At 43.2% G+C, this 14,644-nt stretch overlaps 1 protein-coding gene across 1 annotated transcript in view; it reads left to right on the plus strand.

Moving 5' to 3' along the window:
* Positions 1-13,732, plus strand: part of SMIM3 (small integral membrane protein 3) — a 35,448-nt gene extending 21,716 nt beyond the window's left edge. Inside the window, exon 2 of the mRNA XM_055143030.1 lies at positions 12,435-13,732. Within this exon, the coding sequence (XP_054999005.1) occupies positions 12,446-12,628 (183 nt within the window). The 5' untranslated portion in view covers positions 12,435-12,445 and the 3' untranslated portion in view covers positions 12,629-13,732. The remainder of the gene's footprint in view (positions 1-12,434) is intronic.
* The last annotated feature ends 912 nt before the right edge of the window (positions 13,733-14,644 follow it).

Genomic DNA, 14,644 nt, shown 5'->3' on the forward strand with positions numbered 1-14,644 from the left:
TGGGTTGTGTGAATACTTTGGGGGTATATGTAGTGGTGAATGTGGGGTCAGGAGACATAAGTTTGAATATCTTTTACCCATTAAACTTCATGATCACTAGTCAATAAACACTCTAAACTTTAGTTTTCACATCTGTAAAGTAATATACCCCACAATGGATAATTTTGAAGAAAGTTAGTCATAGAGAAAGGCACAGTACTTAGATCTTGGTATTAATTAAATAAATGCTGGCCTTCTTGGGTCTGTATATGAGGAAATAGGGGAAGGAATACTAAATTTCTGTGCTTCTTAGAAGTCAGAGTTATGACTTAAGAGTAAGTGATAGTTATTAATTCTTCAGTGATTATCCATTTGTCCCTGTTGCGTTCAGGATCAGGGGAATGAGGCCCATTATTGTTACTGTTTTTGGCATATCGAACACGCCATAGGTAGCTTGCCAGGCTCTGCCATGCAAGATTCTGCAGTGCTCTCTTCTGGGAGCTTTGTTTATAGTCTCTGGATCTTGGCCATTGATGAGATTACATGGTGCCGGGGGCAGTTTGTGGGTATGACTCCCAAGGCTACTAGAAAACTGGGGATCTTGGTGGAGGGGCCAGTCCTGATCTGAGCAGGCTTGGAGATCTCAGCCATGGGTCCCGCATACCTGGGTTCCTCTCTAGGTTCCTTTATGCGTGAGACTTGTCTAAGCGTGTGGAGAGTGGCCTTGAGCATGCCTGTGGCTGGGTTCTGGAGGTTTTCGGCTGCCGGGGCTCTGCTTGGGGCAGGGAGGGGAAACTCAACCCACCCCCCTCCGAGGGGGCCCTGGTGAAGACAGCCCTGGTGCAAGGGCACGAAAACTCCACATTACGGAGTTTGGTGGCATGGGTATGGGGGCCTCATGTTATGCTCCCTTTCAGGAGAAGAAGCCGGTGGCCAGTGATGAGATTATCTGGCACCGGCAGGAGGTGACTTGTGGGCATGACCCTATGGGTCGCTGGAGACTGGGGAAAGTGGGCAGAGGACCTCCGCTCCTGGTCCCGTTGAGCCCAGAGTCCAAGGTCACAGAGTTCCGCATTACCTGGGTTTCGTAGGACTTTCATTCATGCGTGAGGCTTGGCCCAAGCACGTGGGGAGTGGCCTTGAGCGTGGCGGCGGTTGGGGGTGTGGAGGTTTTTGGCTACCGGAGCTGGGTCCCTTGGGGTGGGGAGGACTCTCACACACCCACCTCTGGGGCTCTAAGGGATATTCTTGATAATTTTTCAGTATCAGTATTGCAGACAACAATGCCCAAAAGTGAGAGAGAGGGAGAGAGAGAGAGAGAGAGAGAGAGAGAGAGAGAGAGAGAGAGAGAGAGAGAGAGAGAGAGAGAGAGAGAGAGAGAGAGAGAGAGAGAGAGAGAGAGGAAAAGAGGAGAAGCACCTGCCATACAGGCAGGCAGGGCCTGGTGGGGGTGGGGGGTGATAGGAGTGAACCTGGGGACATTGTACTGGGAAATTTATACTGGTGGAATATACTGTATGACAGAAACCTAATTATGAACATCTTTGTAAGGGTCCTATCTCACAGTGATTAAAAAAAAATACTGGTCTCGGTAGGAAATCTGTTTTCTAAGCAGGCAGGAGTGTTCTCTCCTTAGAATGAATCAAGTAGAAGTCTTTATAGACGAGATGAATTTTTCACATTTGTGTAAGATGTAATGTTTCCTTCCTTTGGAAGAACTACAATTTTTACCATTACGTTTATTAGGTTAATGGATTTAAATTAGTCATTTGTAGATTATGTCGACCCGGGTTCGATTCCTTTTCCCCTCTCGGAGAGCATGTCAAGCTACCAGGTGTAATCTCGCCCGCATGGCAGAGCTTGCAAGCTCCCCTGGGCGTATTCGAGATGCCAAAAACAGTAACAAGTCTCACAATGGAGATGTTACTGGTGCCTGCTCGAGCAAATCGATGAGCAACGGGATGACAGTGATAGATTATGTATGTGTGTGTGTGTGTGTGTGTGTGTGTGTGTGTGTGTGTGTGTTGGGGGAGGGCGTCATCCCAGGTGGTGCTTGGTTGTTGCTTCTAGAGGTGCCAAGGTTGGAACCTGGGTCTCCTGAATGCAAAGCATTTGCTGTATTTCTTTGTGCTATCTCTGTGGCCCCATTGATTTTTGTTTATGCCTGGCACTGCGCTTGAGGGCCACCCAGGTGATACCTGGCATAACTTAGGGAGAAGTGGTGCTGGGGATTGAAATCAGGGGCTCATACTTGCTATACATGTGCGCTACCACTGGAGTCATTTCCCCACCTCATTGGGCAATTTTAATTTTACCACTGTGGCCTAAAGAGGAGCTATAATGTGCCCAGCTCCCAGGGCTAAAGTAGGACCTGGACAGCATCGGAAACTGCGGGTAGCAATGAATGCTGATTAGCTCAGAATAGTGTTCATGTAGTTTGCTGGACAGACTTTCCGTAGCCACAGATGCCAAAGTTCCTTATTCATAATTAAGGTAAAAAGCAGATGAAGCATGCCACTTTAAAAAATCACAGCAGTTTTAGACCTAACGGCTATTTTATTTCCCATGGCCACATTAAAAACAAACACTGATATGGCTAAATTTGTGACGAGTGGTTGAATCATATTCTAATATGACCCCTTAGTCAGAAATACCAAGTAACACAGCTTCAAAACAAGAGGTAAACACATGGATGGATTATTGCTTTCAGTTTGAAGAAGCAGAGTTCTGTGGCTTCATGGGAGCCGGGACTCCCAGATGCCAAATAAAGGTCAAAGAGGAGGGCAGGAGGAAGAGACAGTCAGCGGTAGCTCTCAGTCCCTTTTTTCCATCACGCAAAATTTCCCCGTATGCGATTAAAGCGGATGAATAGATGGGTTGTGTAGTTCTCATTAGGGAACATTTCTCTCTTTGACAGTGGCAAGAAATGGAAGTGATAGGCCTTCTCCCTCCCCTGCCCACCTCCCCCCTTCACCGAGAGGGGGGGAGCCCGGCCCCTTGAAGGGTGCCTGATTGAGAACTGAGAAGGTGACCGTGGAGGCAGTGTGCCTTCTGGCCTCTGCTGCCTGCACACAGATTCGTTTTTCCTGGGCTGGAGTAGAAGCTCTGCACGGCCTCTGCTGCTGACCAGAGTATTGAGAAACCCCGGGGACTGAAGGGAAACTGATCATCCGAATGCTAAGCAGGAACCCCAGAAAGCTAATTGGGGAATGTGATTTTCTGATCTTTTAGTTAGAAGAAGAAAAGGCCAACCTTCATAACTTGTACATTTTATGTGTTACAGTTCAGTATGACTTTTAGTTTGTGTTGTATTGTGAAAGAAGTTGAGCACTGTAAGCTCTAAGGCCTCTAAGGAAATGAAAAAAATATTTAAAAGTAGAGTTAGGTAAACATGGTTAGAGAAGTGGTAATGTTTATGGATTTTTATGTACAAAGTTCCTTCACTCCACCACTACCGAAGTGCTAATAACATCTGCCAGTGTTCTTTATGTTATTTCTGATCACCTCTTTTCCCTGCTACTTGGTAATCTGAGTTTTGTGATTCAAGGGCAAGGGTTTGTCATTGTTTGATATTATTTCCTTGTCTTGTCTGCATACCACAGACAGAATGAGAGCAAAACAGTGTTTGTCTTCCCTCTGACTTTCTTTAATTAATGATAATTTCCAGTTCCATCATGTTGCAGCAAGCTGCATGATTTCACATTACAGTTTTGTACAAATATGCCTGTATACTATGTATATAGGTACGAGTGGTCTTCAACTGCCAGTACACAGGTATAGAAAGCTTGAGAACTAATGGTCTACTTCTGTGATTATAAGCGCCAGTTCTTTGACCAGTATGCAGAGGTGCTGCTTATCATATATACTACAACATCTTTATTCATTCATCTGACACTGGACGTGAGTTGGCTCCCTATTCTAGTTATTTTACTAAGTATGCAGTGAGCGAGAGTGTATATATATTATTGAGAATTAATGTTTTTGTATTTTGGGGATAGATGCCAAATAGTAGCATTGGTGGGTCAGATGGGAATTTTATTCTCCCCCCCCTTTTTTTTTTTAACTACATCCAGCAGTGTTCAGGACTTACTTCTGGTTCTTTGCTCAGGGATCACTCCTGGCAGTGCTAGTGGAAAACAGTAATATCCATACTGTTTTACAAAGGTTGAAACAAGTGACATTCACACGAACTATGATGAGGTTTCATTTTTCACCACATCCCCATCAAAACTGGTTGTTGCTAGTCCTTTTGATATACGCCATTCTCACAGGTGTGAAATAATGTCTCATTGATTTGGTTTGCATTATCGTGATAATAAATGATGATGAACACTTTTTAAAATGCCCATTTTAATTCTGTATGTCCACTTCGTGGAAGTGTCTTTTCATCTTCTCTTTATTTTGATGGGATTATTGTTTTTGTGTATTGAGCTTTTATTTTAATGCAGGTGTACTGCTGTTTGTTCAGCCATTGGTTAAACAGATTGGATTGGGCATGAACTCCACATTACTTTACTATCCATGAGATAGACCATTAAAAATCTGTTCATAATTGGGTTCCAGTCATACAATGATCCAGCACCCATCTCTCCATCAGTGTACATTTCCCAGCACTAATGTCCCCTGTTTCCCTCCTGCCATCCCCCAACTATCTCCCAACACCCCATACCCCACCCCAACCTCCCTTTATGGGAGGCACTTTCCTTGTTGCTCTCTCTCTCCCTTTCCTTTTGTGCATTATAGTTTGCAGTACAAGAGCTAAGAGGTCATGGTGTTTGTTCAGGGCATTCAGTATTTTTATCAGAATGGTAGGCTGGAGTATCTTTTTCATTGGATGGCAACTTTGGGATATAACTGCCGAGTCTTCTCAGAGTACAGAGAGATGGGGAGGGGTAGCCCACCCTGACCCTGAGAAAGCCTGGAGATTTCAGTCACAGAACCTGCATACCAGAATTTTCAGCAGATTCTGTCTTGGTGAGGTCTGTCCTGAGATGGTGGAGTCAGGCTGAGGATATGGTGGCGATTTTGAGCTGTGGGAGCAAGTGGTTGCCAGGGACTCTGTTTGGGTGGGCACCAGGCTGACCCGCAACCCCTCTGATTTACCCTGGTCTGTTCAGCCTTGTGCAGTCCGAGATTAACTATGACTTTTGATCTCTTTCAAGATTTATTTATGGGTCTCTGAAGCACGGCTGGTAGTAGAGCTACCGGTAGTAGAGCCACCATATACGGTGACACTGGAGTTGATTCATGGGGGGTGACTATCATGCTTCCAGGAGTATTGGGAAGTGGGGGGAGGTAGCCCTTCCCATTTCTGAGAAAACCTGGATATTTCAGTCACAAAACAAGCAAATTTTCAGCAGGTTATATCTTGGTGAGGTCCGTCCTGAGACCTTTGCCATTTAATTTCTTGGTAAACTTGGTCCCAAGTTGTTGATGTCCGACCATAGGCACAGAGGCAATTTTGGGGTATCAGGAAGCCTGAAGGCACCATCAGGCTGCTGATGCACTTGCCCCACAGGTACAGGTTGACCTGCTAGTGACACCATACCTCTGCTTATTGAGCTTTATGAGTGCTTTATATATCTTAGACATTAGTCCTTTATCTGAAGCATTGTATGCAAATATTTTCTCCCATCAATAGGGTGTCTTAGTTTTAACTCAAGGTGTTCTTTTTCCCCCAGAGAGAAACTTTTTATTCTTGTTTCTTTTGGTTCACACCTGGCAGTGCTCAGGGCTTACTCCTGGCTCTGTGTGCAGGGATCAGTCACTCTTTAGGCTAAGGGGACAATGTGGGGTGCTGGGAATCAAACCTGTATTGACTGTGTAAGGCAAATAACCTACCCACTGTACTGTCGCTCTGGCCCCTAGAGAAACTTCCTAGTTTGAGGTAGTCCCACTTATTTTGTCAACTTTACAAATGGAGTCAAACCATTGAACATACCTCTGAGGTCCATAACTTGGGAGTTCTGCCTGTTTTCCTCAATGTATTTCATTGGAATTTAATCTCAAGGTATTCTTTTATTTTATTTTTGGTGGACACACCTTCCACCAGGCTCTGCACTCAAGGATAAGTCCTGGTGGGGCTTGGGGGACCATATGGGGTACTGAACCAAGATCAACATGTACAAGGGTACATGACTATAAGAAACCTACATTTCTTGTAGGTTCTCCAGCTTAGCAGTGTATATATGCAGCCGTAACCCCCCCTCTTGTCCACCTGTCCACACAGACTGGCAGGCACTCCTCCTCCGCCGCCTCCACCACCTCCTCCTCCTCTTCTTTTCCCTTCCTTCTTTCCTTCCTTCCTTCCTTCCTTCCTTCCTTCCTTCCTTCCTTCCTTCCTTCCTTCCTTCCTTCCTTCCTTCCTTCCTTCCTTCCTTCCTTCCTTCCTTCCTTTCCTTCTTCTTTCTTTCTTTCTTTCTTTCTTTCTTCTTTCTTCTTTCTTTCTTTCTTTCTTTCTTTCTTTCTTTCTTTCTTTCTTTCTTTCTTTCTTTCTTTCTTTCTCTTTCTTTCTTTCTTTCTTTCTTTCTTTCCTTCTTTCTTTCTTTCTTTCTTTACTTCTTTCTTTCTTTCTTTCTTTCTTTCTTTCTTTCTTTCTTTCTTTCTTTTCTTTCTTTCTTTCTTTTCTTTCTTTCTTTCTTTCTTTCTTTCTTTCTTTCTCTCTCTCTTTCTCTCTTTCTTTCTCTCTTTCTTTCTGCTTTTTGGGTCACACCCAGCGATGCTAAGGGGTTCTTCCTGGCTCTTCACTCAGGAATTACTCCTGGCTGTAATTGGGGGGACCATATGGGATGCCAGAGATAGAACTCCGGTTGGCCACATACAGGGCAAACGCCCTACTCACTGTACTATTGCTCTGGCACCTGAGAGAATTTCTTAACTGCTTGTATGAGCAATCTGGTGCCACTGGCTCTGACTCTTGTGCTTCTGGATGACAACAAGGGATTTGTGGCACTCATGCCCTGTTTCTACTGTAGTGCCAAGACCTAGCTTGTTTGGTCTCTGGCACAGGGTTCACTGTTGCTGGTGTCTGGCAGTGGATGTGGGGTCACAGTCCAAAAGACTTGGGCAGTGATGGAATTGTGGTCATGTGTACCCAACCACTGCTGTTTAGCAAGTCAGCCTCCAGAGTAAAGTAGAATTTTTGCATTTGTTCCTAACAGTTTTGGGTGTGACAGCTCAGGACTGCTGCCTGGTGGGAGGGGCTCACCTTTAGGGTGTGTGTTGTGCCTCTAGAATGTTAACTCCCATTTGCTTTCTTGGAAACGATGCTCTTGGCTGTGGACAACTGTACCCTGTTTATGCTGGGCACCACCATTTTTGTTTCTGACAGGATGGGTATATGCACAATACTGAAGATTTCTCCATCCTTTATGCTAAGCATCTTCCAAATCAGGCTGGAGGGTCAGTTTTGGTGCATGTCCTTTGGGGAAGCTTTTCTTGAGCTGGCTTCTGGGGGAGTTTTCTAACATCTGGAGTGGAGAGAGCGGAAGTTATACTCTTGTACATGGAGGATTGACTTGAGCCTTGCTGGAGCAGAGTTAGCAGCTCCTGGGAAGAGCTAACTGCATGCAGCGGTTTAAATAAGATATATTTTAAGGGGGCCCTCTGTATAATTAAATTTTTTTTCTGAAAAGGACCAAGTAAGTTTGGACTATCTGGTCTTTGAGCACAGGTTACAGGGAAAGTTGCACCATTTATGTCCTCTGTTTTGTTTTGTTTTATAGTTAGGAACAGTGATGGGTCTGCCAGATCTATGTTCTGTTAGAACTGAGGTGGGGGAGATCTCTGCACTTAAATTCTGACATCTGTGAAATAAAACTGGATCTGGTTTCAGTGTTCCAGGATTTAGGACTGTAGATGAGCCTTGAACTCAAGTTTCTGTAAATCATAGGATTGTTTTGTGAAAATAAGCCAGGGAGATTATGTATTCCTGGTATTTGGCGTCAGAGAGACTGTTTGATGTTAATGGATTTCCTGGAACGGGCTTCTTGTGGGCTTCCTTTGGCCTGTTACAAGCTAGCTGTTGATGTAATCAGGAGACCACAAAGCATGGTTTCTCCTCCCCCATTCTTTCTAATTGTGACTCCTGTGAGTCAGACTTCTCCGCAGTAGACCTTGGAGAAAGTCACCACGTTTATAAGGAAAGGCAAACCTGATAATTCTGCATCCCTGGGAACCCTTGCCAGACTCTGCTTCTTTTCATCCTGGAATTTGCCCAGATCTGGCCAGACTGAGTACAGAGGTCCTTTACTAATTCCCCAGTCATGGTGCTGGAGTCACAGAGGTCTCAGAGCTCATGGAGCGAAGCAGTTACCAAACAGATTACATATTCAGATAACTTGGGAAATGAGACAAGAAGTTTCCCCTCAGCCCCTCCTCTGGAAAATTCAGTTAGTCTGGACTGGGATAGAGGAATCCAATTGCATACAATATGTCCTATTGCAACTCTCACTTAGCTCAGTATACAGCGTTTGATGACCACTAATCTAGTCTCATAGTTTAATTTTATTTATTTTTATTTATTTTTTTTTCAGTTTTTTTTATTAGTTTATTTTTAATTAGAGAGTCATCGTGAGGGTACCGTTACAGAATCAAACATCTTTGTGCTCATGCTTCCCCCATACAAAGTTCGATAACCCATCCCTTCACCAGTGCCCATTCTCCACCACCAGTAAACCCAACATCCCTCCCCCCCCTCCCCAGTCCCGTCTCCATCTCCCCCCACCCCACCCTGCCACTATGGCAGGGAATTCCCTTTTGTTCTCTCTCTCTGATTAGGTGTTGTGGTTTGCAATAAAGGTGTTGAGTGGCCATTGTGTTCAGTCTCTAGTCTGTATTCCGCCCGCCTCACCCTTCCCCCACATGACCTCCAACCACATTTTACTTGGTGGTCCCTTCCCTGAGTTACCCAGAATGAGAGACCAGCCTCCAAGCCATGGAAACAATCTCCTGGTACTTATTTCTACTATTCTTGGGCGTTAGTCTTATAGTCTCATAGTTTAATTTTATTTAAAAGTTACATATGTATGTGTGGGGCTGGAGCGATAGCACGGGGGAAGGGCGTTCGCCTTTCATGCGGCCGACCCGTGTTCAATTCCTCCGCCTCTCTCGGAGAGCCCGGCAAGCTACGGAGAGTATCGTGCCTGCCTGGCAGAGCCTGGCAGAGCCTGGCAAGCTACCCGTGGCGTATTGGATATGCCAAAAACAGTAACAATAAGTCCTCTCAATGAGAGACGTTACTGATGCCCGCTCGAACAAATCGATGAGCAACGGGATAACAGTGACAGTGATATGTATGTGTAGTCTTCATTCCTTCTTTCCTTTCTCCTTCCCTCTTTCTCCCCCCTTTCTTTCTTCTTCTTTCTTTCTTTCTTTCTTTCTTTCTTTCTTTCTTTCTTTCTTTCTTTCTTTCTTCTTCCTTCCTTCCTTCCTTCCCTTCCTTCCTTCCTTCCTTCCTTCCTTCCTTCCTTCCTTCCTTCTTCTTTCTTTCTTTCTTTCTTTCTTTCTTTCTTTCTTCTTTCTTTCTTTCTTTCTTCTCTTTCTTTCTTTCTCTCTTTCTTTCTTTCTTTCTCTCTTTCTTTCTTTCTTTCTTTCTTTCTTTCTTTCTTTCTTTCTTTCTTTCTTTCTTTCTTTCTTTCCTTTCTTTCTTTCTCTTTCTTTCTTTCTCTCTTTCTCACAGGTTACGTTAAAAAAATTGAAAGTATTGCAGGGGTCACACTTTTTTTGGTGAAGCAAGATAGTTTTTAAGAAGTTACAAGAAATAGGACACTTATTTAGAATCAAGTTTCTGTAAGAATGAGGGAGAAGTATGTATTCAAAAGAGAACACAGGCTTCTCCAGAGGGGAAATGGGCAAGCAAAGAAGCATGGAGACCAGCAAGGGAGATACATGTTCAAGGGAGAACATGGCCTGAAGAGTGAGCCCAAGGTCACATTTAAAGACTAAGCAGTACCAAACCACGAAGAATAAAAATCAAAATCTTTTTCTACTCCTACTACAACCAAGAAAGTTTTGTTAACTCTTACATAAGATTCTACGCACAGAGATTTTAACTTGTATTTACTCTTCTGTGTAACTGATTGATCCTGCAAAATATGAAACAGAGGAATCACATACACGTTGTCCCGAACTTAACTTTTTCCATTTAAAATATTTTGAAGATCACCACAGATAATCATTCCTTTAAAGAACTATTAAATAAATTGGTATTTGCAACAAAATTGGGATTATGCTTATGTGACAAAAGCTGTGTAATTTTTTATATTAATGAGTGAATGAATGAAAATTGCTTCAGAATAGTCCATTATATGGATATTCTATTTTATTTTTCTATTTATGAGTAATTTTGTGTTGGTTGCTGTAACAATAATCACAGAAACAAAAGTCTTTGTCTATCTTGGGGACTGTACTTTGGTTATGTTCATCAGCATTTACCTATATAATCGTGGGCATGAAGCCACTAAAAGAAAAAGTTATTGAGGGAATAGAACTGGAATTGAGAATTTTCCCTGAGGCCTCAACTCTCAGAGTTATAGATTTTAAAACAAAGAATTATAGATCTTTGTAACACAGGGAGCCAAAACCGATTTTGCTAGATTTATATTGTCTGCAGAAGAATGTGTTATGTCTGTGATTACCAAGTTCTGCTCTGAGTCCTTGAGAGCCACAATGAAACTCAACAAGAAAGGTGTGTGTGTGTGTGTGTGTGTGTGTGTGTGTGTGTGTGTGTTGGGGCTGTGATATTTAAAAACTTTTTGACATGAATAATGCTTGAAATCTCTCAGCCACTGTGCAAACTACTGGCTTAAAGTAATTTACAACTTAATATTATTATTTTTGTGTTACTAGGGATCAAACTTAGGATTTTTGAATGTAAGGCATTTGTTAATCTTACTACATTTTTGGTGATGCTATATGTGATGCTGAGTTTTGGACAGTTGCTATGATACAGCAAGTACTTTGCAAATGAATGTGAAATATGAAGGGAGAAGACATTGTCCAAATGATTCCAGAGTTTCAGAAGTTGTGTAGTTCTTGACCCACATCAAGTAACTGAATTAAATAACTGAATAAGAATGTCATAAAAAATATTCTTTCAATTTGGGCATTATTTTTTCAGTAAAAAATATTTTTTTTCAGTAAAAACGTTCTACTGAAAATTTTTTCAGTTATGCTCATTAAGTTGTTTTAACCTAGCTACAAAATAATTGGAACTATCTGGGAATTTTTTTGACCTAAAGAACTCTGAGAATTATTAGGAAGAAGAGTACTGTGAATTAAAAAAAGTTTGGAATCAATTGATTTACGCAATTATTCATCATAACTTTTACTACTAGTGGGACAAACCAAACTGATGTTGGCTAAGGAAAACACAAGGATCTATTCATTTATGTATCTGGCATGTCCAAAGCTGTAGATGGCATCAACTTGGACTGGTCATACGAGGTCACCAAGGCTCTATTTGTCTTTTTCTTTCTAGGACAGCTTCTCCTCATGTGGGTGGGGTATTCTCAGGTCCTGCCTTCTCAGACTCAGATTGTTCTGGTTTAGCAGCTCGAGCAGAATGAATCACCTTTTCCTGTGACTTTCGAGTAAAAGAACTTTGATAGACTTAGCCTGGGCCACTTGCTTATCTCTGTATTGCACTGATAGAGATTTATGATGGCCAAACCCAGATCACTATCAATCCCACTGCTCAGCACTCACCTCAACTAAACCACATGGAGTGAATTAATTCTATGAAAGAAAGGAGATTCTGATACCAGGAGAATGGAGGAAGGGATAAAGACCCAAATCACTGAATTTCCCATTTATAGATAAGGAAACAGTTGCTTCTAAGAGAGTATTATAGATAAACATGGAGCCTTTGGGGGAGGGCCTGTGCATATGACTTCGCTTTCCTTGAGAAATTGGATACATCTACATATTTTAAGACTTTCTCAATGAATAAATTGAGAATAATTGAATATAAAAGCCAATAAATAGAAGGGAATGAAAATCTAGAGCCTCTATTTCAAGGGCTTTGTGGTAGGACTGAGGACTGAGTGAGTTCATACACATGTGCCTTACCTAGGTCCTGGCATAGAGGAAAACCTCAGTAAAAGAGGTTATTAATATTATCTACTGAGAAATATTTATATCTACCTATTGTTTGTTGTTTGGGTCACACCTTATAAGTTCAGGGCCTATACCCAGCTCTGTGCTTTCAGGGGTCACTCCTTAGCAGTGCATGGAGGGCAGTGTGGTGCTTGGGATTGAACCTGGGCCTCCGGCATGCAAAGCATATGCTCAGCCCAGCTCAGCCCATTGAGCTATCTTCTTGGCCCTTCTGGAGCAATCTCAAAGATCACATGGCTGGTAAGTGATGCTTCTGATCTCCTGACCAGGTTTGTAGCTGATAGGGTAGGCAGGCAGATGGTGCTGAATGGTTATTTATTCTTTCCTGTTTGTTTCAGAGTGGAGAAGGATGGACACCGTCAGCCAGGTTCCCATGGAAGCTGTGCTCCCCAAGCACATCTTGGATATTTGGGTCATTATCCTTATCATCTTGGCCACCATTGTCATCATGACGTCCTTGCTGCTATGCCCAGCGATGGCAGTCATCATCTACCGCATGCGGACTCACCCTGTTCTCAATGGACCTGTATGAATGCCTCCCAAGGAGGGGCAGGTGACATATGAGGATGGCATCTACTCCCTCAGTCTCTTCTCCCTCAAAAACAAGCAGGAGGGCCTTGGGAATGTGGACTCTGGAGTGAGATATGTAAGAGGAGACCCTTGTTCTGGCTTTGATTCTCTCACTGGCTGATAGTGTGGGTTCAGTCAAGTGACATGATTCTGTGAGTTCCTACTTCTTTATCTTTCAAATGGAGGTCATGATCCCTATCCTGCCTACCTCAGAGGTTATGGAATTAGTGGCTTCGTAGAGTTTCTTGTGAGCATTTAAAGCCACCACTGATAGGCACTGTTATGCTGAATGCTAAGAAGCTTTGAAAAACCAAATGACCTATTTGCTGATGATGGTCTTCAAGATGGTGAAGGAGCGAGCGGAAGAGTGGTTCTACCAGGGCCCCATATCTCAAACCAAGCAAAGAGCATTCTATCCTCATTCCAAGGACCCCAAACCACAGTGGCTCAAAACTTGCTTTTCTCAAGTTTTCTGAAGAGAAAATTGAGCTTGGTGTGGAGATGGAGCAAGGTGAGGGGTAGATGAAGTGGAAATTTTCAGGAGTTTTTTCAGCCAGAATCTTTGCCCCTATTTAATGTAGGGGAGGGCTCTACTATTTTTGGCACTGTCAAGGGAGCTGGCATGGGCACTGGGCTTCTGTCTGCACTGGACCGCCAAAGCAGGTGCTCGAACTCGCTTTGATATTCAAGCAATGTTGGAAAACACAGGTGGTTGAGTTCTCTGCCCTACTGAGTTCTCTAACCTCCATCCCCTGGTGTGACACACACAAGGGCGCTCTGCCCTTCTGCCAGGATCCTGCAGTAAGTACTCCAGACTGTCTTCCTGGACTCCCACCAGGACTGCAACCAACCCAAAGGACAGACATATTTTAAAGACACATTCCCAGGATTTTTGGAGCCAACCCCAAGCAGTGACGACGATTATTTCAAATGATGTAGGAAGATTTCTGAACCACTCAAGATCTTTGGTCCAATTTAGAAATGTCCTGGGACTTATTAAATTATGTCAGAAAGCAGTCCAGATACCATGATGTTATTATAAAATGATGCTTCTACTTTGACCTGACTTCACTGTTGTACAAGACAAGTTTCTAATAAAATGTTAGAAGGCATTACTGAGGTATTTTTCTGGAGAGTGTGTGCTGAATTGGAGAGAGAGAGTTCCAAGAGCTCAGCATGTGCTGTGCGTGTGGAAGGCCCAGATGTGGTCCCTGGCGCCAGTTCCACATGATCCCCAAGAACCATATACTGCCGGGAGGGACCCCAAATATGGAGTGGAGAGTAGTGTAAATACTGCCAGGTGTGGCCCCAAGCAAGCAAGCAAGCACACAAACAAAACAAACCAAATCCAATAGGGTTTGTTAGGGCCAGAGATGGCTCAGAGATAGAGCACATCACTTGTATATAGGGCTTTGGGTTTGATAGCCAGAACACAAAACCAAACCAAACAACATACAGGAAAAATTTGAATGAGACGGGGTGGGAAAGAGAGAGAGAGAGAGAGAGAGAGAGAGAGAGAGAGAGAGAGAGAGAGAGAGAGAGAGAGAGGGAGAGACAGAGATAGAGACAGAGACAGAGAGTTAATATGCTTTGATTTCTGGCACTGAGGGTATACTTGGGGGATGACCTCCAAGCACAGAGCCAGAAGTAAGCCATAAACATGGCTGGGTGTGTCCCCCAAAAGAAATTCCCAAACCTGCTTTAAAACACACAAAAAGAGTATCTCTTAAATGAAGTTACTCAGGTAATATTCCATGGCATTCGCGGACCTTAAAGATGGTTTGAATGTAGAAGTAAGAAAGGAAAGAGGAGAATCAGACTGACTCTGAGTGCTCTAACTTTGACAAGTGGGTGGCAGTTGTGCAGTTTATACAGACAAAGCATGCAAGGGAATGAATGACTTTGTAAATAAAGAATGAATTTAGTGTGGCATGCATGAGTTGCTGATCTTTGTGACATTCAGAATACTTTCAGGATG

This window comes from Sorex araneus, chromosome 6, assembly GCF_027595985.1.
Source record: "Sorex araneus isolate mSorAra2 chromosome 6, mSorAra2.pri, whole genome shotgun sequence".
In the NCBI taxonomy this organism is placed as follows: domain Eukaryota; kingdom Metazoa; phylum Chordata; class Mammalia; order Eulipotyphla; family Soricidae; genus Sorex; species Sorex araneus.